Here is a 26,566-nt window from a genome sequence, read left to right on the forward strand (position 1 = left end):
CTGCAGTGTGGGCAGAAGGCAGGGCGCAGCAGCAGGGCCAAGGAGAGGAAGGGAGGGCCGGGGCCAGGAGGACTGGCTACCAAAGCCACCTCCAGCCCCGAGGCTCTGGAGCGGGGAGCTGGCTCTGCAGCGCCACCTGGCGGCTGGAGGGGAGCTGCCGCTGGAAGGTGACCCCAGGCCCCAGAAGAAATCACAGGCACATCAACCATTGGCCCTCATTTGCAGCTGTTTTATTTTCGGCATATTCTGGACCCAGTGACCCTCCACAGTCCAGCAGGAGAGGGGAGAGGGAGGAAGGTCAGCCTGCACCTCCACCCATCCCTAACTGGGGTTATCTCCTTGCTAGGAGTTAAACTGACACTGGCAAATGCAACCTTCTGGCAGGAGGTAGTGCTTACTGGTCCCTGGCAGAGGCAGCCGAGGCCTCATGCCAGGGCAGGCCGGGGAAGCAGCTGTGGTACGGAGTCTGCTCAGACTGGCCCGGCCCCTGCCCCTGTACAGCACTCTCCCACCCTGCCTCGCGGGGACCTGGGCTCAGCGCCCCAGCAGCCGCAGCATCTCCTGAGGATCCAGCAGCTTCTCCCTAGGCTTCCCAATACCCTGGCCCCGCAACACCTCCTCAGCATCCAGCTTCTCCCAGTCCGAGAAAGAGATGGGCCGGACCCCTGAGGCAGAGGGAAGAGGAGTCACTGCCCCAGCCCCTCCCCCATCCCAGCCCAGAGCACAAACCCCAGTGGAAAGGCCCCTGCCCCCAGGAGTTCACCACGGGCCCAGACCTCGGCTGCTGAGCAGGGCCTCGATGGCCGCATAGCCAGGCCTGGGGCCAGACGGCAGCAGCCCGGCCTTCAGGTCCTGCAGCAGCATCTGGCTGGTGAGGAAGCTGTCAGTCATAGTAGTGCCGATGACCCCCGCGGGCCCCCGCTTTACCCAGCCACTGCAGTAGAGGCCTGGCAGGGGGCGACGGAGGGGTTAGAGAAGGGCAGGTGGCTGGACACTCGCCTGGCAAGCCTGAGCATCCAGGGTGTACACGCGTGCACGTGCATCTGTATACCCCAAGTCCTCCCGCAGCCCCGTCTGCCGGGCCCACTGTGGCCACGGGCCCCTCCCAGACTCTGCTCAGCCTGCCTTTACCATACCACCCCCCCTACACCTCAGTTTCCCTGAGCTTGCTGTGGGGGAGGAGCTGGGTCCTGCCCACCTCCAGTTTCAGCAGGTCCCTGTAAACATTCACTGAGGAACAGACGGGGGTGTGGATGATCAGACTGGAAGCCCCCTGAGGATCTGGCCTGCTGTTTAATCCCCAAACCCAGCTCCGAGCACAGGGCCTGACCCAGAACAGGCCTCCCTCCGTAAATGGAATGATTTAATAACCACATGTAGGCAGGCACCTCAGCTGGACTGGGAACTTCCCCTCGGGCCGAGACGAGGGTGAGGCTGGGTTCCAGGACCCAGCTCCCCAGGACCTGACTTAGAGCAATTTCTCAGCCCACGTAGCTGGGTGACTGAAGGAATGTGAATGGCCCCAGGAGACACCAGCCCCCCTGTCCCCACCAGAGTTTCATGCCTAGCCTTCTCAAGTCTCCTCACCTGGCACATCCACAACCCGGCCCTCCACATTGGGGATGACACCGAGTTTGGGGTCAAAGGGCACACTGGGGTCAATGGCGCGGCTCTTATACCCAACGCTGCTCAGCACCAGGCCACAAGGGAGGTCTTCCGTGTCTCCAGTGGGCACTGCCCGTGCAGTCTCACCGGCTCCCTGGGAAGTGGAGGCAACACCCAGCTGAGGCGAGGAGACTTGAGAACAGGGTGTCTTTGGGTGACGGGAGACTCACCTCCAGCCTGGTGACTGCCAGGCGGATGCCTGCTGCCCGCCGCCCGTCTGGTGAAGGCAGCACCTGCTGGGGGCTTCGGAAAAAACGGAGACCCCAGGCTCGGGAGGCCAGTGCCTGGCCGGCAGCCTCCTCCCGCCCTGGCTTCTCGGTGGCGGTTTGGAGCATCAATTCCGTCAGCCGCCTCCTGGGGCGGGGCACCCCTGGCAGCAACAGAGAACGTCTCAGGGCTGTCCCTGGGTTACAGCCTTCTCCCCTAGTGCCCTCCCCAAGCCCTCTCTGACCTAGCCCATCCCCTCCCCAGGGCGCTGGGGGCCAGGCCAGGGCCCCTCACCCTGGATTCTGTCCTGGAGGCCCAAGAAATCCGCAGGATCCAAAATGGGCCGGGTTCCTGGTAACTGAATCATCTCCCGAAGCTCCTTGGGGGTGGGGATGGGGGCGGGGGAGGAGGTCAGGCCCAGAGCACTGTCCACTCCTAGGCCCACCCCAGAGCCCAGGCCAGGTGGGGGCCACCACCACCACCGGGGAGGGCACTGGGCCCCATCTGGCTCCCCTTTCCCACCCCAGGCAGCAACACTCCCAGGGGCTCCGCCCTGCCCCACCTCCCAAGGGAAAACCACCTACTTAGGACCCTGGCCCCTCTCCCTCTGGCCCCAGCACCTTTATGGTGAAGGCCACTTGCAGGGGTCCACGTCGACCCACTATCCACACCATCTTCACCCGACTCTGCCTCAGTACCCTGAGGGAAGCCTCCGTGATGTCCGTTTTCTGACACAAAAGAAGGACCTTAAAGGTATCCTACAGGAAGCCTCTCCACTGGGTCACATCCCACCCTGAGCCTGAGAAGGTCGACGGCCGGAACGTGCACCACTTCGCCACCTGGTGGCCAGATGGAACACTGCCACCAATTCTGCAAATGGCTCAATCGAGAAGCAAACCAGGCCCATGCTTTCTCTCAACTCGGGTTTACCACGCACGGGGTACCAGGCAAGGGGCAGGGGAGAGGGGTGTTAATGGTAGGCAAAAGAGACGTGGTGCCGGCCCTCACAAACCCTCTGATCTGGTGGAGAGAGAGAGAGACTTATCAAATACTCATCAATAAATGTAAAATTAAAGTGGTCACAACCTGCTTGGAAACGGTAGACAAGTCTAGGAGAGGAAGGGATAAGGCTTCCCGAAGGAAGGGACAGTTGAGCTAAGAACCAAAGGATTAACTGGCAGGAGGTGAGGTGAGCGTTCCAAGCAGCATTCTGTGGTCCACGGAATACTTTTTTTTTAAGGCCACGTAGTTGGAGTGCTGAACGCGAAGGAGATACTGTCTGAGATGTAGCTCCCCGACTGCCTTTCCGTAGGCCCCCGCCTGACACCACGGGGAAACAGAGGCATGGAGCTTAGCCTGCAGGGGTGAGTCCTGAGCCCTGCGGCAGGGGCGCCCTCTCCTGAGCTCCCTACCTTCCCTCTCCTGCCCCTGCCCCACCCCCTCACCTCCAGGTGCTCAGGTGGGGTCAGCAGGATCCGGGCCACGTCCAGAGCCACGTTCCCCTGGCCCAGAATCACGGCTGTGTGACAGCTCAGGTCCGGCGCCAGCTGGAGGGAGAGGTCTGGACAGGGGACCCCTCGCCTTGGCTGCAGTCAGCTGCCTGTCCACAGCCCTTGGGGATCTCTGAGCCTTGCTCAGTCCCCCAGCCCCACCCGGCCCCACCCCTCTCAGCCCAGAGGCCTTCCACAGTTAACCTCCCACCTCCTCTGCCTGATGGCTCACATCACATCTCATCTCACCGGGTCCTGGAGATGGCTCCATCTGGCCCAGCTCTGGCATCTAAGGGCTGCCCCAGCCCTGGCTGAGTGGGGAGGAAGAGGCAGCGGGAGTGCACCCCAAACTCACCTCCTGGTTCTCAGGAAGCCCATTGTACCAGCCCACAAAGGCCCGGGCTGAGAACACACCAGGCAGCTCTTCCCCGGGAATTTCCAGAGCCCGATGGTCCTCTGCTCCGTAGCTCTGAGGGGAGACCCAGAGTGCTCAGCACCCGCTAAGGGGCCAGATGGCCCACCCATGGCCTCCGGGGGCCCCAGCCAGCTCCTGCTCCCCAGCTTTCACCCTAGGCCATGCCCAGTGGTTTGGGCCTCACTCCTGTGCCTTCCATCCCTCAGCCTCCACTTCCTGCCACTGCCCCACCCCAGTGGCCTGCCTGCCCTGCCCATCTGCACTCACCAGCACCACCGCATGGTATGCTTCCCGCAGCTCTGGCACGGTCACGTCCCTGCCCACGACCACGTTGCCGTGGAGGGCACAGCGGTCAGAGCGGGCCGTCTGGGTAAAGGTGTTGATAACATTCTGCCAGGCCCAGAGTGGGAGGGGTTAGAGGATGGGACAGCTCCATGGACCATACCTGTGCCACCCTCACCCCACCCTATCCCAGGATGGAACCTGGGTGGCTTCTACAGGGTCTGGGGTCATTATATGCAGCCAGAGAGCTGCCGTGCCCTCCTCACCTTGACCCATATCTCCCACCCTCCACTCTGTGCTGAGAGAGACCCACCTTCACCTCAGGGTGGTCAGGCGCCACACCAAAGCGCACCAGGCCGAAAGGCACAAGCTGCTTCTCATAGATGTCGACGTGGGCCCGGCTGTGGTGCTGGGGAGCAAGGCAGTGGGCAGTGGGGCAGAGGGAGGGGCGGGGCCCTCCCCTTCCCAGACAGAGCAGGAGAGCCCCACTCAGTGCGCGAGGACACAAGGAGGCCTCGACCCTCTGCAAGGAGAAAAAGACCCCCAGACTCCCCATCTCCCTAGACAAGAGGAGTGGGGCCGCTGAGATCAGACCACCAGGGCTGCCCATCAATGGAGATGGTGAGAACACCTCCAACAGGTGGGTGGTAGCCTGCCCCCCACCCGAGGGGTACCCGATGGTCCACACAGCCCTGCCTTCAAACCCCTCGACACTTCTAGAAATGCCCAGTCAGGCTGATGACCTGAGAATCACGCTGCCTCAGCTGTAGTCTCCAAGGTCATCCTGTTGGAAAGCGGACCAAGCTGGACAGGGAGCCGGGAGCACAGGTGGGGCGTGTGGCAGACAGAGGGAGAGAGAAGTGGCTCCCCTCCTCGCCGTTGTCCAAATCCCCTTCCCCTCCACTCCATCACCTGCCCCCAGGTCCAGCCCCACCCCCATCTGCCCCTCCATGTTTTCTGACTCTCCCTGTCCATACTCGCCACAGGTGGCACCGGACCCAGTGCCCCTCAAACCCCACTGATATGGAACTCTGGCTTTGGATCAGCAGCCACGGAGTCCCCACCACTCTCTGGCTCTCTAACTTCTCTGAACAACAGAACATCCCTTCCGGCATGACGCTCAGGATTAACAGAGCAAGGTCTGAAGCACTTCTCCTAGGGCCTGATGCATGGTGAGCGGCAACCAACAAAGCCATTGTTACTATTACTGTTGCTGCTGCTGCAAGTCACTCCCTCACTCAGGAACCCTCCCGGCTGCCCACCGCCGCAGGGCAAAGTTCAAACTGCTCGGCCTGGAGGAAAACACCTTACACAACCCCGCTTTATCTTCTCCCGCTCTTTCCTGCTGTGGGTCCTTCCCTCTAGGCCACACTGCCCTCTCCAAGGCCACCTCCATAAAGATGAATCCGCCTGACGTGTTTACTGCTTATCTCTATTACCTTGTACGGCTGGCTGGCCTAGTCTCCCAGGCCCGCTCCTCTCTAACCCTGCAGTCCCCTCCTGGCCCCCCACTCCTGTCCCTCTGGCTGTTCTTTCTCAATACCCTTTTCCTCTGCCCCACTTTTAACAGAAACATTTTCTGAGATTCTTCCAATCTGGGGCCCCACTCTCTCCCCGGGCACACACCCCCTGGGGAAGTTTCATTGGCTCCCCCCCTCCATGACTTCCAATTCCCATGGACTTACTGATATCCTCCTCTCTCCCTCCAGCCCAGACCTCCTCGCCAGCTGCAAACTTGAGAGCCCTGGACGGCTCAACCCAGACACTCAAACCCATCCGATCACAGCCGACTCCCCCTTCCCCCAAGCCTCTCCCCTTCTGTTCCTGTACTCCACAGGTGGCAAACACAAGGCCTGTGGGCTGAATCCAGCCCTCCACCTTGTTTCTACCCTGCGGCAGCACCAAGCTCTCGCTTAACTGTTAATGAGTAGTTACATTTATACAGTCCTAAAATTACATTCGGCCCTTTGAGGGCAATCGAGAGGCTGATGTGGCCCCCGGTGAAAATGAGTTTGACACCCCTGCACCTTCCACACACCCACCTGAAGCCTACACCTTGGGGCTCCTCAACCCAGTCCAGTTGGTACCCCACCAGGGTCTTTGCTCCCAGTGGAAGCACTGACCATCCTGCCTGGAAGACCCCATCTCTCCACTCCCCCAAATTCAGGCTCAGCTAGCACAGTGCCCCTTACGCAAAGCCCTCCAGGGGCTCCCCAGCCTCTACGATATCTCCAGTCTCTGCCCAGAGCCCAGGGCTGTCCAGCTGTGTGGCCGCTTGCCTGGGAAGACTCCTCGCCTGTGGCAGGCCCTCAGCCTCCTTCAGTGCAGACCAAATGCACCCTCCTCAGGAAACACTTTCTGAGTGACCCCCCCGACTCGTCGTAGGATGGTCACACCGCTGTAATTAGCTCTCTCACCATGTTGTGTGGAAGGGGTGCTCAGGTCGCTGTGTAGCAGGGCAACCCACTCATCTAGTCTCCCCAGGACACCCCCAGTTTTGACATTGAGGCCCATGTCCTGGGACAGCTGGGCCAGTTGGGCACAATACCTTTTCAGTATCTGCAAGCGTGTGTGTGTATAAGGAATATATCCATCCTTTCTCGTGTCTCTTCCTGGGCACTCCCAGTCCCTCCAAAGCAAGGCCACTGTCCCATGTCTTAGTCAGCCTAGGTCCCCCTTCTCTCCTCCCCCACCACGGTTCTCCCTCCCTCCCACCAAGGTCCAACGCCTGGCCAAGTCTCAAAAGTAATTAGTAATTGTGGGGCCGGTCCCCCTCACCAAGGCCAACCAACACCATAAGCCTTGAGACACTGGCCTTCGGGTGGTAGAGAGCAGGCTGAAAGAACAGCATGGCAGGGGGAGGAACGGGGCCATTGGTGAGGAGAGCACAGTGAGGCGGACAAAGTTACAGAAACCCTGAGAAGAGGGGCTAGAGCCTCGAGATGCAGGATGCTGGGGATAGAGCAGAGACAGAGAAGAAAGCAGGGAAGATGAGGGGCAGGAGAAAGTCATCCTGCAGGTCTGCATAAGCCCCCTGGAGGGCTTGGCCAAGGAGGCATCGCTGACGCCCTACCACTGACCACTGGTCATCGCCCATGAGGCAGACACACTCCTCTCATAGCTGAGGATCTAGGGTGGGGAGCCCCAGGTGTAGGTGACAAAGCGTGTAAAGAATGTCCAGTCTAGAGAGGCTGGGAGCCTTTTCCCCCCATCAGGGGTCCCAGAGTGGGTGGGGCTTGCCCTTATGGTTGGAGCAGCACCGGGAGGGAATCATGGGTGAGGGAGCCAGGAGGGAATGGCTTACCTTTAGCAAGTGTTGGGCAGTGTAGAAGCCGGCTGGGCCGCTGCCCACCACACAGATCTTGGTGGTCTGCTCCTGTGTGGAGAACTGCTGGCGGGAGCCTGGGGTTGGGGGAAGGGCCAGGGAGGTCTGAACAGCACTCCCACCCCACTTTCAAACCAACTTCAGTGTCGAACACAAGATGGAGCTTCCCAGGCTTCACACTCCTATTTTTTGTCAAAGCTTTGGCGTTTGCTGGGTTCCTTATTTCATCTGAACCTCAAAGCCTGTGACTTCACTCAGAACCCCCCATATCACACATGAGCTATGTCGCAGAAGATGATCTACTCAGCAACTCCCGTCACCCACCCCTGAAGTTGCCCTGCCCAGCATTTCATTTTCCTTAGGGAGTTCCCTACCCACCCAGCTAGAATACCACATCCTTCCAACGGGCCCTGTATCACCCAGTCTCACCCAGTCTCCCCCCGTGGATCTTCCCACAGTGCTCCCAGTTACTACCTCTCTGACCCCTCTCTCCATAAAACCTCATATTGCCCTAGTAGACCCATCTCGTTCCTACAGACCCTCACACTTCTCTCGTGCCCCATGGACCTCCATATCGCCCTCATTCACCCCTTTTCCCACCTGTGGACATCACGGTCTCCCCTCTCATCTTTGTTGACCCTTGTCTCGCCCTAGGGCACCTTATCCCCGTACAACTAGGGCCCCAGTCTGCCCCCGTACACCACCTCATCTCATCAGCGTGAGTGTGCCCTCCAGTCTTGCCCCGACCCCTTTCTCGCCCTTCTCCAGCTCTGACCCAGCTCGGCTCCAACCCCTTTACTTAGCGCTCTCAGGCCTTCCCGCGCTCCCATCCAGCTCCAAGGGTGCCCAGCTCCTACCCGGGGTGCTCCCGGCGGGAGGCGGCCGGGTCCGAGGCCACGCCGACCACCATTGCCACCAGCGCCAGCAGCGCGGAGCCATGGCTGGGACGGATCTGAGGATCGGGCCAGCGGATCTGATCCCGAGAACTGCCGCCCTGCGCTCCGCGCTGAGCGCCGGCACCGACCCGGCCCCCTGACCCCGCCTACAGTCGCGGCCCCGCCCCAAATCCCGCCTCTCACGCTCTGGGACAGCAGAGTGTGGCTGCTGCACGCCCCCATGCTCGAAAGGATCCCGCCCCCAAAAGAGAAGCCGCCTTTGGATACACCCCCTCATGCTGAAGGCCCGCCCCCGGACTTCCGGTCCCTATGTGACTTGATCAATTTGTCCCCCAATCTTTCCCCGCCCTCCAGTTATCGGAAGTCTAGAGTTTAAGGAGAGCAAACCCTCAACGCAGTTTCACTCCCGTTTGCTGAAAGGAACCAATTAGAGAGGAGTTACTTAGCCTCTCGTCGCCGGCTGATGACGCAAGCGCCTTTCCCTTTTAATAGGTAGTCCACCTGGGCCGCCAACCTATCACCCGTGGGTTCCAGCAACCTCGGTGCTCCGAGAAACGGGGCTCCTCTTGGAACTTGGCGGCCGTCTTCACCTACCAGGATACTGCACAGGTGTGCTCCCAGCAAGATGCTCCCGTAAGAAATGTCCAAACCAGTAGAGAATTTTTATAAAAATTTGTTTGAGCCAAAACTGATGACAGTTGCGAGGAAGCAAGATTTCAGATGCTCCTGAGAATAAGTTCTGCAGTTTCTTTTGTGCGTTTGAAATTAAAGAGGCAACATTAGGACGATTCCATGAAGGTAGGAGAAAGCAAGGGAGGGATTGGACTGCAGAGTGGCTAACTAGATTATGTACTCTTGTGGGTGATTACTGCTTGGAGAGGTATTTCGACATTTCAAACATGTGTTAACCTCGATGCACAAGAACAATGGACAGGACTTGCTTAAAACCTTTCACTAAAGGAGTTATAGGCCTGGGGCATGACGACCCACCAAGACCTGTCCATTTAGGAATTTTCGATCAGCTCCCGCTGTGAGGTTACTTTCTGTAGAACGCCTCTTTCGTCCAGAGATCTAGTCCGGCCTCACCCTTTCCTTTTTCAGTAGGTGAGGAAATGAGAGGAGCAATTTGCCCAGGGGCTATGGCCTGAGCCAGGTCCTGACTCTGTCCAAGGGCTGGAAAAGTGTGAGGTCCGGGAGGCACTGGCCCCGACTGCAAAATTAAAGCAAAAAACCCACGACGGGCAAAGTGTATTTTTAAATGACAGGATCTGTGGTCACATCTGACCCAGTAAGCCAAAGGCCAGCTTCAGCTTCCTCTTCTCCCAAGGTCCCCCTTGTCAAATGCTTCCTTGGAGAAGACTTCCCTGGCCCGTCCTCCCCCAAGCTGGGGTAGGGTCCCTTCTGGTCCTCTTAACACTCTACGCCGTTATTACTTACTATACTGCCTTATCATTTTTCATTATCTTTTTGATTGAACTGTAACAAGCAGAAAAGTGCACAGATCAGAAGTGCACTGATTGATGAATCATCACAGGATGCAATCGTGTAGCCAGCACCCAGATCAAGAGGTAGAACACGGCCAGCCCCCCAGGAGCCCCTTGGGCCTCTTCCCCTCCCTCCTAATGTGCTCATTTCGAACACGTCCTTGCGTGTGTGCCTCTCCCACTAGACCAGTAATGGGCCGACTACAGCAGGCCCCATCCTACGCATTGGCTGGTTTTGTCCAACCCACACATTAATGGTTTTGACATTCTTCTTCTTCTTTTTTTTTTTTTTGCAAATAAAGAGAAGCATTTATTAAAGTTCACTGCAGCATAATGTATAATGGCAAAAAAGAAACAAACACAACCTCCCTCAATAATGATAGATAAATCCTAATTATTCACGCAATGAACCATTCTGATAGCATTTAAAAAGCATTAACTAGAACTACAGATAGTAATCTCAGAAACATAATTCTGAGAGGAAAAAGCATAATATGACTTAAATAACTATATGCAAAACAATATTTTAATGGGTCATTTCATTTAAAATTATATTTTACTATTATGCTATTACAGTTGTCCCAATTTTTCCCCCCTCCACCCAGCACCCCCCACTCCCTCAGGCAATCCCCACACCATTGTTCATGTCCCTGGGTCATGCATACAATAAGTTGTTTGGCTACTCCCTTTCCTGCTCTGTACTTTACATCCCCACGGCTATTCTCTACCTACCTATTTGTACTTTATTTAATTTTTTAAAATATATTTTATTGATTATGCTATTACAGTTGGCACATTCTCCCCCCTTCACTCCCCTCCGCCCTGCACACCCCCTCCCACCCATTCCCCCTCCCCCCTTTAGTTCATGTGCATGGGTCGTACATATAAGTTCTTTGGCTTCTACATTTCCTATATTATTCTTACCCTCCCCCTGTCTATCTTCTACCCACCATTTATGCTACTTACTCTCTGTACCTTTTCCCTCTCTCTCCCCCTACACTCCCCTGTTGATAACCCTCCATGTGATCTCCATTTCTGTGATTCTGTTCCTGTTCTAGTTGTTTGCTTAGTTTGCTTTTGTTTTTGTTTTAGGTGTGGTTGTTAATAACTGTGAGTTTGCTGTCATTTTACTGTTCATATTTTTTATCTTATTTTTCTTAGATATGTCCCTTTAACATTTCATAAAATAAGGGCTTGGTGATGATGAACTCCTTTAACTTGACCTTATCTGGGAAGCACTTTATCTGCCCTTCCATTCTAAATGACAGCTTTGCTGGATAGAGCAATCTTGGATGTAGGTCCTTGCCTTTCATGACTTGGAATACTTCTTGCCAGCCCCTTCTTTCCCATAAGGTTTCTTTTGAGAAATCAGCTGCCAGTCTTATGGGAACTCCTTTGTAGGTAACTGTGTCCTTTTCTCTTGCTGCTTGTAAGATTCTCTCCTTCTCTTTAATCATGGGTAATGTAATTATGATGTACCATGATGTGTTCCTCCTTGGGTCCAACTTCTTTGGGACTCTTTGAGCTTCCTGGACTTCCTGGAAGTCTATTTCCTTTGCCAGATTGGGGAAGTTCTCCTTCATTGTTTGTTCAAATAAGTTTTCAATTTCTTGCTCTTCCTCTTCTTCTTCTGGTGCCCCTATGATTCGGATGTTGGAACGTTTAAACATGCCCTGGAGGTTCCTAAGCCTCTCCTCATTTTTTTGAATTCTTGTTTCTTCATTCTGTTCTGGTTGGATGTTTCTTTCTTCCTTCTGGTCCATACTGTTGCTTTGAGTCCAAGTTTCCTTCCCATCACTGTTGGTTCCCTGTGCATTTTCTTTATTTCACTTAGCATAGCCTTCATTTTCTCCTCTAATTTGCGACCAAATTCAACCAATTCTGTGAGCATCCTGATTACCAGTGTTTTGAACTGTGCATCTGATAGGTTGGCTATCTCTTCGTCACTTAGTTGTATTTTTTCTGGAGCTTTGATCTGTTCTTTCATTTGGGCCATTTTCTTTTGTCTCGGTGCACCTGTTACATAGTAAGGGGTAGAGCCTTAGGTGTTCGCCAGGGCAGGGCAGTCACATCACTGAGCTGTGACGCTCTACGTGGGGGAGGACCCCAGAGGGAACAGTGCCGCTTGCTCCGCTCTCTGCCAGCTTTCAGTCACTTCCCCTGCTACCCACAAGCAAAGTGGGCCTTTCTGGTGCTGATTCCCGGGTGGGTGGGTTTGTGTACGTTCTAGGCCCCTGTGGATCTCTCCAGCGAACTGTCCTGTGAGGCTGGGAGTTTCTCCCACTGCTGCCTCAACCCCCACAGGTGTTTGCAGTCAGAGGTTTGAGGCTTCATTTCCCCGCTGAAGCCCTGGGTTGTGGGTCTGTCTCACTCCCCAGTTGTTCCTCCCAGTTTATCTGCACAAGAATGTGGGACCATCCAGTCCTCCAGCCACCGCCTCGCCTGGTCTGCCAGCCTCGGCCTTGCTGCGTGTCCTCTCCGCCCTGCTGCACGTCTCCCCCCTCCTACCGGTCTGGGTGAGTGTTTCTTCTTTATCTCCTTGGTTGTCGGACTTCCATACAGTTCGATTTTCTGTCAGTTCTGGTTGTTTTTGTTTTTAAATTGTTGTCCTTCTTTTGGTTGTGCGAGGAGGGACAGTGTGTATACCTATGCCTCCATCTTGGCCGGAAGTGCTTGGTTTTGACATTCTTAAATGATTGTTTTAAATGCAAAGAATAATATTTTGTGACATGTGCAAATTACACAAATTCATAAACATTTTATTTGAATACAGTCATGCTCATTTCTTTACATATCTCTCTGACTGTGACGCACTTGGATGGCACAAAATTCTTTGAGTATTTGTGACAAAGACCACATGGTCCACACAGCCCCAAATATTTACTGTCTGGCCCTTTTCCAGAAAGAGTTGGTTACCTCCTGCACTAGACTGCAAGCTCCGGAGGCTGGGACCTGCTCTCATTCACTCTTATACCCCCAGAGCTTTGCACAGAGCCTGACGCATACAGGATGTTCATAAAGAGTTTGTCTTAATGATCAAATCATTTATTATCCTTTCACGTGGGAGGAAGAGAAGGAGACTCAGGATCGGATATCCCAGAAGGCCCTACAGGGCTCCCCTCCCAGAGGCACTGTGTTTGGTGGTGAAGAGCAGGGATTCCGGAGTGGGAAACGCTGGGCTCAAATCCTTCTTCCACTACTTACAAGCTCTAGGACATTGAGAGATGAAGTCCCTCCAGGGCTTATCTCCACAACATGTGATGCAAGGAAAAGTTGTACCAGGTTCTTGTAAAGATTAAAAATTAAATGGAATCGGTAAAAAATGTGCTATAGGTTCTGATTAGCTGTCATCATCATCGATATTATTGCCTCTACACCTATACACATTGGACCTTAGGTTGCTGCAGAGCCCTTGAAGGACTTCATTCCCTCCTGTCACCTCTCCTCCCCTCCCAAGCCCTATGTGTCCCAGTCCACATTCTCAGAGTAACAGAAAATCCAGTCTCAGAGTAATCACAGTGACTTGTCCCAGCTGCCTGTGGTACAGCCAAGTCCGGTACCAGGGCCTCCAGCTGCTGCCCGTTCCCACTCAGGCCCAGATCAATAACAGTGAGTCACTGATTTTGTATTAGGATGGTTTTAATCATGAGGCGGGACGAGGCCATGGGGCCTTTTCTGACATTGCATTTTTCATATGGAGAACTGGCTGTTTGATTAGTCCCACTGCTAGATCTTAAGGCCATTTCTGAGCTCTGGATGCACTTCGGAAGAGCAGCAGGAAGGTATAGGAGGCTGAGGAGGCCGGGGAGGCTGCCAAGGCTGCCTGGGTCTGAGAGGGCTGCTGGGACTCGAACTGTGCTCCATCAGTCAGCCCCCTAGCGGGGCATGGGTGGCTCACTTAAAAGTGCTGACTGCAGAGAGTTTAAGGACAGAACTTTGTACAGAGGGGACAGCAGGATTAAGGGACCGGGAAGTTGTGGCTGCAGAGAGGATGTGGCAGGAGCTGTGGCCTTGGGCCGAGAAAGGCAGGGAGGAGCGGAGTGGGGACAGGGTCCGCAGGAGCGATGGCAGCTACCCAGCAGAGCCACCTAAGGCCACCCTGGAGGAGGGTTCTGCAACAGGACCAGGCTTAGAGAATGCCTTCCACTTGCCATCCGCCCCTCCGCCCAGTCCCATTTGCTGGCCTCTCGTCGGCAGGGTCGGCAGGCCCTTCACCCCACGAAGGATTCACTGAAAACAAGGCACTGTGCACTCAGAACGTGTGTTCTCCACCAGGCATGACCTTGCCCCCAGGGGACACTCGTCAGTGCCTTCAGATGTTTTCAGGGTTGGCGGGTAGAAGCTACGGACGCCGCTAAACATCCTGCAAGGCGCAGACAGGCCGTAGACAAAGCATATCCGGCCAAGATGTCATAGCGCCGAGGTGAAAAACCTCTGCTCTGGCCTCCTTCTCTGTCCTTCCCTTAGCCTCCAGCTGGGAAGGGGAGCCCCCACCCCTCCGCCCCCGCAGGGCAGCCCCAGCCCCCTCTCAACTCTGCCCAGGTAGGCTGACTCTTGGTGGTGTTCCCAGCACCTGGACCTCTTCCACAGGCTGGCGTCAGCAGTTCCCTTACATCCCCGCCCTCCTCACAGGCTGCAGATGGGGCTGTTCAGCCCAACCCCTGGACTCCAGCTCTTGTCTCTGCACCACACGCTCCTTCTCCTCCTCCTTCCCTCTCTGAGGCTGTCTGCCCCCCAGGCCCTGTGCCCATCACCCGCTCCAGCCTCAGTTCCCCTCCCACTGAATCTTCTCTCTCTCACTTGATAGTTGTCCCAGGTCCACTCCTAAATGACACGGAACAAAGCAGACTCTCCGGAGCTAGCCAAGATCATGCTCAAAGCTTCTTATACTCTTTCTCCCCTTCCTTCCAGAACCTGGAATGTTCTCTATAGAACACATGCACTTTGACCTTGCCAATGCTGTGGCTCTTGGGAGCTCCTGAGCCGGGGTCTGGGACAGGCTTCTCTGGCTGGGAAACTAGGAGAGTTGGCCAAAGGTAACTGCCCCTGTGGTCCCTGGGGAGAAGACTCCTTAAGGGACAGAGGCTCCAAGGGCACGAGAAGAAAGCAGTGGCCATGTATGCAACGCACCTGGTGCCAGGGAGGCCCTAGCTGAGGGCTGGCCCTGCTCTCTTAATGCCCCCTCCTGGCCTGCCCCCTGCACAGGCTCTTCTCATCCCCTCACTCTCTCTCACCCCTACCAAGGCTCAGGCAGAGTGGGGAAGGAATCCAGCTGTTTAGTCCTGAGATGGAGTTGGCCAGCATGCCCAGAGTCCCCAGCCACCTCTATTCCTTTCCACCAGACAGCCCTCAAAGCCCAGAAAAGCAAGCAGGGCAGGTGACCCTCCCATGTGGAGCCCCCAGCATGAGCTCCCTGCCTCCCTGCCCACCCAGGGCCTCCGTGCTCCAGATCCACCACCAGCAGCCCAGGCACACCCGCGGGGGAAGGGCAAGCAAAAGCAGAAGAGCAGGGGCTGGGCCCTGTGGGGGAGCAGTATGGCTATGCCAGCCCGCCCCTCATTGCAGCCCCACCAACTCGGTGATGGGAGGGGTCTGCACCATGAGCTCCTCGTAGTGACTGAGAAACAGCCGGAAGCGAGCGAGGTAAGTGTCCTCATTGTAAGGCAGCTGCTTCTCCTGGAGGAACTGGGATACCACGGGCTTCACCTGCCAGAGGTCGGGGAGGGAGCCGTTGAGCCAGGACTGCAAGCAGGCCCATCCCCACGGGGGCCCTTCCTCTTCCCAGCCCCAGCTCCTGTCTGCCTTGCTCTATGGTGCTCTGCAGGGACTGAGCGGCCGGGAGAATTCCTGCCTCTCCCCCTCCCGGCAGGTGGGGGAAAAGGGGACTATGGCCACACACACCCAAGTCCAGCTCCCGGCTACGTGACAGTCCTCCTTGCCTCAGCTCCCTCTCACCAGCACCTACTGTGCTGCACCTACTGTGTGCCCAGCATTTCAGATCCATTTCTCCACCTCCTGTGCAAAGCCTGTCAGCGTGAGCCCCGCTCCCTCCTCTGCCAGAACAGACGGGGAAGCTGAGGTTCAGAGACAGCCAGCAGCCTTGTTGAGCCACGCCGCTGATAAGACGCCCACATGTCTCCGATCGGAACCCCACACTCTGCTCGTACCCTGGGTTGCCTTTCCTGCCAGTTGGGGGGCTCCGTGTTCAGGCAAATACTGAAGGGTACCCACCCTCTGCTCTCCAACAGTCTCTTCATCCCAGCCCCTCCGACTCGACCTTGACCTACCTTCAGGCACATGTGGTCGGAGAGCTGGGGGAAGAGGTGATGCTCCACGTGGCAGCTGACGATGGAGTGGCCAAAGGCCCAGTCCAGCACAGGCAGCCGGGGCAGGTTAAGCACCCCCAGGCTCATCATGTGAATCCGTCGGGGCTTCTTGTCCCGGGAGAACATGGGCAGCCCAATGTGCTATGACAGATGCATGGATCACGGCCTGAGCCAGTCCTACACCTCCCACCCTGCCCCCAGTGTCTTCACTTAGCATTCAGGGGTCCGTGGGTTCTTGTGCCCCCACTCCCGCTTTGGCAGACCTGGTAAAGGCATGAGGAGGCTGGCCCCTGAGCATGTCTCGTCCATCTCTGGGCCTCCCTCCCCACCTATGCAATAAGGGGCTTGGCCCAGGTGCCCCTTGGGTCCCAGGGTCCTCCAAAGTGCTCAACGCCCACTGTTTGTTCTCGTGTCGGTGTGTCTTGGCTTTGTCCTGGAGAGGCCCTGTTCTTCTGCTGTCAGCAATCAGAATCCTGCTTGTCGTTCAAGGTCAAGCTCAAGTAGCTGCAAGTGTTTTTTTCATCCAACAGGTTTGCATAAACGCCTCCTCTGCCAGGCGCCATCCTAAGTCTAAGGGACGTGAAGTGAACGGAGCTTCCATTCTAGCAAGTGGGGCCAAGGGTCACACCTGGGGTTCAGTCAGCCCAGCGGCTGAGGTGAGTGCTAGGATGGTGCCGTGGCACAGTGCGCCGAGCCTTGCCCTTCCAGCTCCTCCGTCTGCCTGCCTCTTGGCCAGTGCTGGGGCTCTGTGATGGTCCCCATCCCTGGGGGCTATCACAGTGAGTACCCTGAGGGCAGGGGCCAGGGGCTAATCTCTTGTGTCCCCAACTGGCTTAATCAAGCGCCCAATGCATAGAAAGTTCTTAACAAATCTTCAATCCCCATGTGAGTGACAGCCAGTGTTGAAAAGCAGCAAATTCCTCACCTGAGACCCCAACTCTCCACGAGGACCCACAGAGAGAAAAGTCGAGGGCTGGGTGGGAGGTGGGGGTGCTTGCTCAGGTGGAGAACGCTCCCCCAGCCCCCAGCGCCTTACCTGGAAGATGTTGATGTGGAGGTAAGGGTGGGCCAGCAGAGATCTGGTGCTCAGCATGCAGACCAGGGCGGAGCCGGGGCTCTGGAAGCCAGACACGTTCAGGAGCAGCCAGTAATGAGAATAAAGGCCCAAGGAGATCAGGCCCAGCGTCCGCAGAGCTACCCTGGGCTTCCCCTTCCTCAGCCGCTCTGCCAGGAGGGGCAAGAAATACAGTGGCCGGGGTGGGCAAGGTTCAGATCCATGAGCTTGGCTCCCCGGTGGCTCAGCGGGGGAGATTTAGGTGTGTTCATGCACACGCAGCCCTGGAAAGAGGATTCACCCACGTTGCGGATGAGCCAATGGAGCATTAAGCAACTTGACGTCACACGGGTAGTAAGTGGTGGCGTGGGGCTTGAACCCAGGTCCGGCTGCCCCCAGCCCCTGATCCTTCCACCCTACGATTTGCTCCAGTGACGTTAATTCTAATGTGCCATGCACTGCAAGGCATTTACAAAGCGTTTTTCTGTCCATGACTTCGTTCTGCTTTCCCACCGCCTCTGAGGAGCAGGCAGGAACCTGAGGCTCAGACAGGTTAAGTAAGCTGCCTGCGGTCACCAGCCAGTAAGTGGCTCCCCAGACTTGGCCCTGGGTCTGAGGCTCTTTCCACCCTGCCTGGCTGTCTCAGAAAGTTTCTGTCTTCCCTCAGGGCTCCTGGCTTCCTCCGCAGGCAGCCTCCAGAGGTGGAGGAGGGGAAGAAGAGAAGGGCGGCCAGCCCTGTGCAGGGCACTCCAGACCAGGCCCCAGCCCTGGACCTGGCCCCGGCCCCGGTCCCAGTCCCAGGGTACTCACCGACAGCCACCAGAGGGGTTATGATGGGAATCAAGAGGGGAGCGAGGAACATGTAGATGTAGCGGTTGAGGTGAGGCAACTTCCACGTGCTCGAGTCCCCCAGGCCCAGCACATTGGTGTAGCCGTGGTGCATTTTGACATGCCCGTACTTGGCATCCTCTGCAGGGAAGGCCGTGCACACCTATGGGGGTTGGAGGGCGCAGAAAGGGCATTGGGGTCCACGTCAGCCCAGTCAGGCAAAGCAGGACTTTTGGGAGCCTCGAGAACACCCCTGTCAGCGCCTTACTGCCTGACTCGCACCCCCAGCTCATCAGCCCTGCCCGTCAGCTCTCAGGTGGCCACAGAGTGGCAGCCAGTCAAAGCAGCTGTGTCCACTTGGTGTGGCACTGCGAAGTGCTAGGGAGCAAGTGGCCAGCCCTGTCCCCGATGCCACTCTGCCACTGACCATCCAGACAAGGATTCAGACACACTGCAGGTCGAGTTCCTGGTGCCAGGCTATGATTATTTTGTGTTTCTCTTGGAAACATCTGTACCTTTATAGCACTACTTTGCATCCTAAGCCTGCAGCAGAAAGGGCGGGCTGTGTGAGTGGCCCGGAGGCACAGGGAGGCCATCTCCTAAACTGTCCAGGAGGGTGGCACCTGTGGTGAGGGTGCTGAGAGCCAGCCTCTCCCTAGGGGTGGCTCTTCTATGGCACTCATGGGGTTCTGCAAAGCTGGTCCTGAGCAGCAGCTCTCTGACTCCAGGACCAGTCATCTGGATGCAAAGAGGGGCTACGGCATTTCTTATGCAGATACATGCAAATGAAATGCAGATGTCAGCCTCTTGCAATATTTTACCCAGGCCAGGACATTTGCTAATTGTACTGGAGACGCTGCCTGCCTGCTTCCGGGAGAACAGGAAGGGTTTTCCAGTCACCGTGAGCCTTGTACAGGGAGCAGAGGTGAGTACTAAGCGTTCTGTACCTCACATGCATGACTTGTTAACCGTCCAAGCCCGGGGGCGGGGGGGGGGGGGGGGGACGGTCAGTGGTGTCATCATCCACAGTTGACAGAGGCAGAAACCGAGATACAGAGAGGCCATGTGGCCACCCCCGGTCACCCAGCCGGGTAGGTAGCAGGGGCGGAATGTGAACCCAGCTCTCATCCAAGATAAGCCATAAGGCCCCTGCAGCAGAGGCGGATCCAGGAGAGAAAAGATAGCGAAGGCCCCCATGCTCACACTCTGTGCTCAGAGACTTCCTCCTTTGGAAGGAAATGAAGACAAAAGGTCACCAGAAGCTCTATCTAAAGGACGCTGAGGAGCACAGATAATAATGTCACAACGCAGTTTTACAACAGACATGGCAAACCCAGACCGCACAGGGCCCGCCAGCGAGAAGGCAGAGGGCAGGAAGGTAAATGCTAATTCAGCAACTGCATTGCTGTGGAGCCCACGGGACCAGCTGCTTTGCTCTCTGGTGACGTAACTCCCCCAGGGGTGGAATTTGCTGTTTTTGTAACCTCGCCCAGGGACAGAACCTGGGAGAGGCCGAAGAGGGTGAGTAGGCAACCTGTTGACTAAAGCAAAGACTCTTCCGGGCCTGCCAGTCTCCGAGGACCTGCCAGCTGAGCGCACACGCCCGTTGGGGCTCCTTGGTTGGTTCGAGTTAGTGGTAGCAATCTTCGGCGGTGGGCACGAGGGGCCGCAGCCCGGGTCTGTGGGGACGTCCTGAGGTCGACCTGCCTCTGCCAGGGCAAGTGTGTGTCCTGAACCTCATGGTCTAGCCCATGTAACTGAAGGAGCGGCTGTTTGTAACTGCTGCGTCCGCGCCCTCTCCGCATTGCTTCTTTCCTCAACGCCAGCTGAATCATCGGTACATCGATAAGTAAGTGCTGGCGAGGCCGTGGAGAAAATGGAACCCTCAGGCACTGCTGGTGGGACTGCAGGCTGGTGCAGCCAGTATGGAAAACAGTGCAGGGGCACCTCCAAGGTTAAAAATAGGGCTGCCGTAGGGTCCAGCAGTTCCCCTGCTGGGCATTTATCCGAAGACAGCAAAAACACTAACTTGGAAACAATGTGCGCGTCCCTCTGCTCATTGCAGCGTTATTTACAGCGGTCAAGGTATGGAAGCGGCCCCAGTGCCCGTCAGTGGACGAGTAGATAAAAAAGATGCGGCGCAGGCACACGATGGAGTGTGATGCAGCCACAAAAAAGAACGAAATCCCGCCATCTGCAACAATGTGGAGGGACCTAGAGGGCACTGTGCAAAGTGAAATAAGAGGAACAAATACTGTGTGATCTCACTTGCACGTGGAATCTAAAACAAGATGAATAAACAGAACAGAAACAGACTCAGAGGTACACTGGTGGCTGCGGAAGGGGAGGGAGGGAGGAATAAGCAGATGTCAGCGGTCTGCCTCGTGACAAGGCTGGTTTTCCTTCTGACGCACGCTCTGCATCTCCTCCCAGACCAGAAGCTGACCACACCCGGAGCAGCAACATCAGAAACGACGGAGCCTGAACCAGACCCCTAGGGGCCTGCCCGGGCTCTCAGCCAGTTCCCAGCCACTCGTCCAGACCTGAGGGTGCAGGGGAGACGGGCTACCTGCGCGGTGCGTCACGTAGGATGTGTGACTCAGGACACACTCAGCCTGTGTACGATTTGCCTTTTACATGAACACAAACAGGTTTGAGGCTCTTTCTATAACGCTGGAATTCTCACTCCTATCGAGACGTTCTCGGGTGGATGTAGGCGAGAAGGGGAGACAACGCAGATTACAGCGTGTCTGAGCGCATGCGCACCCACCAACCGGAGCCGGGCGCGCCCCTCTGGCCACGGGTTGTGGACGTAGCGGGAGAACCAGCTGTCCTGCTCTAAAGGATTATTTAAAGGTCTCACCCAAGTGGATTCCACATCCAGACCTAGAGAAAGCTCCAGAAGCCTCAAGGTCGGTGTCATTCTTGATATCACCCACCACCTTCTGTGCTCCTCAGCAGGACCCTAGAGCCCCAATCACTCAGCAGCAAGTGGCCGCGCTGCTCCAGGGCTGCGCGTCCCTGCATTTCCTCTGGACACGTTCTCTCAGCTAAACAGAGAGGTCCCAACTCTCCCACTCAATCATTCACTCACTCATTCATTCATTCTTTCTTTCAGTTTCTTGTCAGCCAGAATGTCCGCAGATCCCGGCCACCAGCCAAAGGGAGTGTCTGAGCCGTCTGATTTGTTTTTTGGACAGGAAATTTATTCCCATAATCAGGAATTCAGAAGGTGAGCAGGGACAGGTCCTCTTCCTCCCCGTTCCCCAGTGGCCCTGGGAGGTGAGGGAGGCTCTCAGTTCTTATGTGTCCTCTAATGTTCTCCTTTCATTTCAGTTTTTAAACAAAGGACTTTCAGGACTAAAAACCATCATTACGAAATTACGACACAGCCCCAGTTGGTGTTAAGCAGGTCATTCTGCTAGATTGGAAGGGCAGGGACGGGATGCACAGGCGACAGGCCTTGAGAGCAGGAAGGACAGGTGTGGGGGTGGGGGACAGGATCTGGGGCAAAGGTGAGGAGGAAGAATCCAGGGCAAGGCCAGCTTTCCAGCTCAGGGCCAGGGGCGCAGCAGGGCCACTCCCGAGGTGGACACAGTAGCAGAGGGCAGCAGGCACAGCGTGAGAAGGAGGGACTGTGGATCGGCCCAGGGGCAGTGTCCCTCAGGCAGGACGGACCCTGGGCTGGAGTCTGCCGGGTCCTCTCACGGATTCCCAGGGGCTTGGCAGCCCCTTCAGGCTGGCTCCAGAGCGGCGGGGACCCCTGGGGCTCACGGGCCTCAGCGGTAGGTTTGTCAGGCAAAGTGTGGGATGCCCAGATACAGTGGAGTTTCAGGTGGAGAACCAATCGCTCTTTGTGCAGTTTACCCCCCAGACTGCCTACACCCGTCGCTTATCTGAAGTTCACATTTAACCAAGCGTCTGTATTGTATTTGCTGCACCTGGCAATGCCCCCCCTCCCCCACCTCAGTGAGAATACCAGTTCCAGCTGTCAGTGTCCAGTGTCCAGGCTTGGGGCCGGCTCTACGGCGACACTGTCAACATTGTTTGCCCACTCAAAGGGAGTTGTCTAATTTATTTTTTGAATAGGTAATATGTTTACATGATTCAGAATTCAGAAAGTGTGCTGTCTCAGGTCTTCGTCCTCCCCTGTGGATGAGAGAGGGGCCCCTGAGCGCCTCGTCCTGAGAGCCGCGGGCTGCACAGTCAGTGCTGAGCCCGTCAGCGTCAGTGGCTCCAGAAAACCCTCTCCCCTTTCAGGCCGTGTCCCCAGTAACCTCGGAGCTCCTCCACTTGGCCCATGGGCCTCCTTGCCCCTCTTCTCCAGGCTCCCTGTTAGATTCTGCGGGCCCCTCCAGCATTATGCTGTTTCCCACGTCTGTGCCTTTGTCTGTGTGTCTGCCCCCTGTGAAACCGCCGTCCTGCGCTGGCCTGGCCAACCCTGCCCTGGCAGCACCTCCTCTGACTCTCTCCCCGGGGATTCTCAGCCTGGGTGCTCTTGACATTTGGGGCCCAGTCATTGTGTGTTCCGGGGGCCTGTCCTGTGCAGTGTGGGATGTTTAGCAGCATCCCTGGTCTCTACCCACTAGGTGCCAGTAACGTGCACGCACACACACACACCAGCTGTGATGGCCAAAAATGCCTGCCGACATGCCAGTGTCCCCGCGCCCCCTTGCCAGTCCGTGCTCACAGCGTCCACACCCGCTGGCTGACGCACCGGCAGGTTCTGCCTACCCTGCTCCCAGCCCCACCACAGACCAGCTGAGCAACCTTGGGCAAGCGACTTAACCTCCCAGACCAGTGTCTCCTCTCCTCATCCACAAATAGGTAATCATGGCTTCGACCTCGCAAGGAGGTGTGACTATTAAATGAGATGCTGTGTATAAAGTACACGGGAAGCAGCCACTCAGTGTCAGCTGATATGATCAGGATTTTTATGATTTCAATGCCACTGGCGGAGGGCTCAGCGGGGAGCAGAAGCTCCATGATGGTGAGAGCACTGTTCAGCTACTGCCCACTCAGGCTCCACAGACACTGTCTCAGCCCCCAAGCATCCCCACTACCGGCTGGGCGGCCCCTCCCGCCGGAAGCAACCCCGCCTCATTCTCTCTAAGCAGCCCTTCCATACTCCGCTGCCTGATCTTGCTCCAGAGCCACACGCAAGCCCACCAGGGGCACCACCACCAGGAGCCAGGCTCACCGACCCACAGGCTCGGCCTTGAGGAAGTTACACCAAAGCTGGGGCTGGTGGGGCAAAGGGCTGCTTCCCAGTAGTCTGGGAACCTACACAGGTCTGGGAAATGGCATCGAACGACGCACGCACGGGGCCCACACTCGCGGACCGTGCTGAGGTCAGTTTCCTGGCGTTGCGATTGAACAGCACTTACTGAAATGTAGTTATTGGAGCGAGCCGGGTAAAGGGTGCACCAGGCTGCTTATCCTGCTTTTGCAACACCCTGTGAGTCTGTAATTTCAAAATAAATGGTGGGTTTTTTTAATATAAAATTATGTTATGGGGTGCAGATCTGAGTTTGCCCCGCAATCGAATTTTTTATATAGAAAGTAAAGTCACAGCTGAGCCCGTGCAGTCTAACACCTCTCAGGGCTCAGGGGGAGGAAGGCAGAGAGCAGGTCAGAGACACAGCCCTGAGGGTGATGGCTGCGCTGATCTGGGAAGAGAACATTCGAGAACTATGGCCCGGCTGGGCCTCTTGGCTCTGTTTCCACCACCACACAGGACTTGAATGAAGGTGAGGGCGTCCCCTGGTGGCAGAACTGGCCTGTGCGCCCTGTGGCCCAGCTGTGACTTGCCCCCCAGTGGCAAAAAGCCGGCTGTGGAAGCGGGGCTTGGAGCTGAGACAGCAGAGCAGCCTGTTCCCTCTTACTCCCGAGTGACCTAAAGGGGGGTCCCTAAAGCCCTCTGATTTCAGGAGTCAATCCTTCCCAAGCTTCAGTACTGAAACCAGGGTGGCCCTGCCCCCCACCTTCCTGCAGTCCTTCACTGGCAGTCCCCGAGAATATAGCAGTCCCTGTGACGTCACTCAGGACAGGGAGGGGCAGGTGCTCTTGCCGGGGAGGTCAGGGCTACCAGTGGGCTGGAGGGAGGTCAGAGCTTGCTAGCAGGACTGGAACAGTCTCCTGCAGACTGGAAGTGGGTCTTCAGAGGCAGGTCTGTGCAGGCAGGCAAGGGGAGGCGTGAATGACTGGGGACACCTCAGCAGACACACAACCTGGAATGTCACCGGCCCCTCCAACCTGCTCAGCCCTGCCCCCAGAGCCAGTGGGTCAGAGGGGGCGAGGTCTCTGTCCACCCCCAGCTGCAGCCAGCAGACCCTGACACAGGCCCGGCACACGCTGGGTACCCCGGGAAAGCCAGGGAGACTCGGCTGACACCTAAGGCTGTGGACTAGAGGACTGGACTATTCTGTAGTGACAGGGTCTCCTGAGGGTCAAGGCTGGGGAAGAGCACAGGCCCCAACAAGAAGGGGGTCCTGGGCAGCAGGAGCACATCCTCAGTGCAACGCTGGGAGCAGGTGGGGGGCCAGCACACGGCCCATGAACACGCATGTGCGCACACACAGTTCTGTCCGCTTTGCACAACTGTATCCACTTTTCGGTTAAAAACAAACAGTACTAACAAACACACACCAAAGGCTGCTAACCCTTTGGAGCCTTGAAGAGCCAGGCCCAAGCCCACACTGAATCCTCAGGCCGGCTCCATGGGGAGGTAGTGCGGTTATTCCTGTTTGTTAGACTCCACGCTGAATTCAATAACATGCTGAGTCAATACGCGGGGCTGGGAACCCAGCCGAGGAGTGCAGCTCCAAAGGCTCTGCCCTGCCCCGCCCCCTGCCTGGCTGGCTGGGTGAGGATCCAGCTGGAGGGGAGAGAGGAGGGAACCAGTTCCGCGGAGGGACCAGAGAGAAGGGCAGCCCAGCCGGATACCTTTGCCTCCTTGGCCTTGTGCGTGGGGGAGAGGGGTGAGACAGATGGGGAGGGGTGGAAGGAGTGGGGCACAGGGTCAGGAGAGAGGAGGGTCCTTCCTGAAGCAGACTTGGGGGAGCAGTGAGAAGCCTCCTCAAGATGGCTCGGCCACCCCCAGGCATCAGCAGAGCGCACATTACAGGGCTGGGACCCTGCAACACCAGGCACCTGCTCCCCCACCTCTTCTGTCTGTAGCTTACATTTTAAACCCCGATTGCAAAACCAGGAGGCCGAAAGGTCTTGGCAGAGACCTGCAAGCCTCTGGTGTCCTGGTAGGAGGAGGAAGCTCTGTCACCACTTGGGCTGACACTGCAGAGGTGAGCGGGCATCCCCAGGTGAAACGGGGGTGCCCAGGCCGAGTCCGCTGCCCTAGGTGCATACTCATAGACCCCTTGTGCAGTTTTCTGCCCCCAGGTGCCACCACCCTCAAGGGCACACACAGACACACACACTATAGTGCATGCTGCACACTTGGATCCACATTCCAACAGACACACATCCCAGCGTGCATGTGGTACACACCTGCCCGCTGGCACAGAGCCCTGAAGTGGCCCACCCGGTACCAGCAGCTGCCCGCCCCCCCAGGCTCACCTCCACGAAGAAGTGTGCCCAGATCTTGCTCCAGCATCTGGACTCAGTGAGGGCACCATGAGTGGCCAGGTGGCTGCCCTTGACAGTGAGCGTGTAGTGGCACACGCCCAGGATGGCGATGCCCAGGACAAAGACCAGGACATTGTCGGAGCGCAGGCACAGGAACCCTGCGGGGCAAGCGGGGCGGGGTCTTTCTCTGGCTTTTGGAGACCTGGGCCCAAACACCCCAGCCTCACCCCTGGAAGCCCAGACCTGAGGGGGCTCAGCTCCAGGAGCTGCCACAAGCAGCAGTGGGCAGATTCCACTATGGCCTGGGAGTGGGCCCGTCTCTCTACAGGACGGGTTTGGGGGAGGGACAAAACAGAGCCCAGTTCACTCCTCAAGGGTTTTGCGGGAGTCCTGGCCTGGGCCCCAGCCAGAGCAGTGACCTCCGGGTATTGTGGGGGTCCAGGCCAGGAGAGGTCCACCCTCCAGGTCACCTCGTTCCTCCCAGCCTCTCCATGACCCTTCTCAGCTTCCCCCTCCTCTGCCCTTCATGCCAGCCCTTCTCTCTCCTGCAGCACCCAGGTCTTCTGGGGACATAGGGCAGGACGCTCCAAACAGACTTTCAGATTTGGGGTGTGACTCTTCATGCTGGGGTCCCAGGCAGGCAGCGTTTCCCCAACTCCACCCTCCCCTGCAACCCTCTTCATCCTCTCCCCCGCACCCCCTACCCAGCCCAGACTCTTGTCGCCCAGTCCCCGTGTCCCTCACCAGGCGGTAAGGAGAGGAGGCTGAGCGTGAGGATGGCGCAATCCACGCCGTGGCGCTCCCACCACGAGCTCGCCCTCACCACGTCCTGGACCCGCGCCTCCAGCTCGCCCAGCAGCGTCTCGGCCCCATCGCTCCCCTGCGGCGCTCCCCGCGCCGTTTCCATGGGGCCCCCCGGACGACTGGGGACACACCGGAGTGCCTGCTGCGCCCGGCGAGGCGCGGAGGAGCACGGGGGCGGGCCAGGGCGGAGTCAGGCGCCGGGCACC

The 26,566-nt window shown here is 57.1% G+C and overlaps 2 protein-coding genes and 1 long non-coding RNA gene across 7 annotated transcripts; 1 reads left to right on the forward strand and 2 right to left on the reverse strand.

The window, feature by feature from the left end:
- Positions 1–215: 215 nt before the first annotated feature.
- FDXR (ferredoxin reductase) lies at positions 216–8,442 on the reverse strand. Of its 2 annotated transcripts, XM_024553902.4 has the most exons (13): positions 8,242–8,442; positions 7,524–7,618; positions 7,364–7,435; positions 4,373–4,468; positions 4,045–4,167; positions 3,718–3,831; positions 3,318–3,419; positions 2,493–2,600; positions 2,167–2,251; positions 1,836–2,035; positions 1,588–1,759; positions 777–947; positions 216–665 (listed from the first exon to the last, which is right to left on the reverse strand). In XM_024553902.4, the coding sequence occupies exons 1-13, from the start codon at positions 8,321–8,323 to the stop codon at positions 535–537; spliced, it is 1,551 nt and encodes a 516-aa protein (XP_024409670.2). In that variant the 5' UTR covers positions 8,324–8,442; the 3' UTR covers positions 216–534. The 2 variants fall into 2 exon arrangements, with proteins under 2 accessions (XP_024409670.2, XP_024409669.2); XM_024553901.4 differs by lacking the exon at positions 7,524–7,618 and having other exon boundaries at positions 7,364–7,461; positions 8,242–8,441.
- Positions 8,443–13,465: 5,023 nt separating this feature from the next.
- On the reverse strand, positions 13,466–26,531 carry FADS6 (fatty acid desaturase 6). The gene is made up of 6 exons (XM_024553641.4): positions 26,301–26,531; positions 25,548–25,714; positions 17,955–18,135; positions 17,127–17,314; positions 16,052–16,231; positions 13,466–15,470 (listed from the first exon to the last, which is right to left on the reverse strand). The coding sequence occupies exons 1-6, from the start codon at positions 26,461–26,463 to the stop codon at positions 15,321–15,323; spliced, it is 1,029 nt and encodes a 342-aa protein (XP_024409409.1). The 5' UTR covers positions 26,464–26,531; the 3' UTR covers positions 13,466–15,320.
- On the forward strand, positions 15,308–23,480 carry LOC112298634 (uncharacterized). 4 transcript variants are annotated; one of them, XR_008425127.1, is made up of 6 exons: positions 15,308–15,407; positions 16,621–16,746; positions 18,798–18,897; positions 19,208–20,294; positions 20,406–21,204; positions 21,309–23,480. It is a non-coding gene; the product is annotated as an uncharacterized lncRNA (long non-coding RNA). The 4 variants fall into 4 exon arrangements; XR_002974170.3 differs by having other exon boundaries at positions 20,406–20,884; positions 21,091–23,480; XR_008425128.1 differs by having other exon boundaries at positions 19,208–19,350; positions 20,050–20,294; positions 20,406–23,480.
- Positions 26,532–26,566: the final 35 nt, after the last annotated feature.

Source organism: Desmodus rotundus, chromosome 9 (assembly GCF_022682495.2).
Source record: "Desmodus rotundus isolate HL8 chromosome 9, HLdesRot8A.1, whole genome shotgun sequence".
Taxonomy (NCBI): domain Eukaryota; kingdom Metazoa; phylum Chordata; class Mammalia; order Chiroptera; family Phyllostomidae; genus Desmodus; species Desmodus rotundus.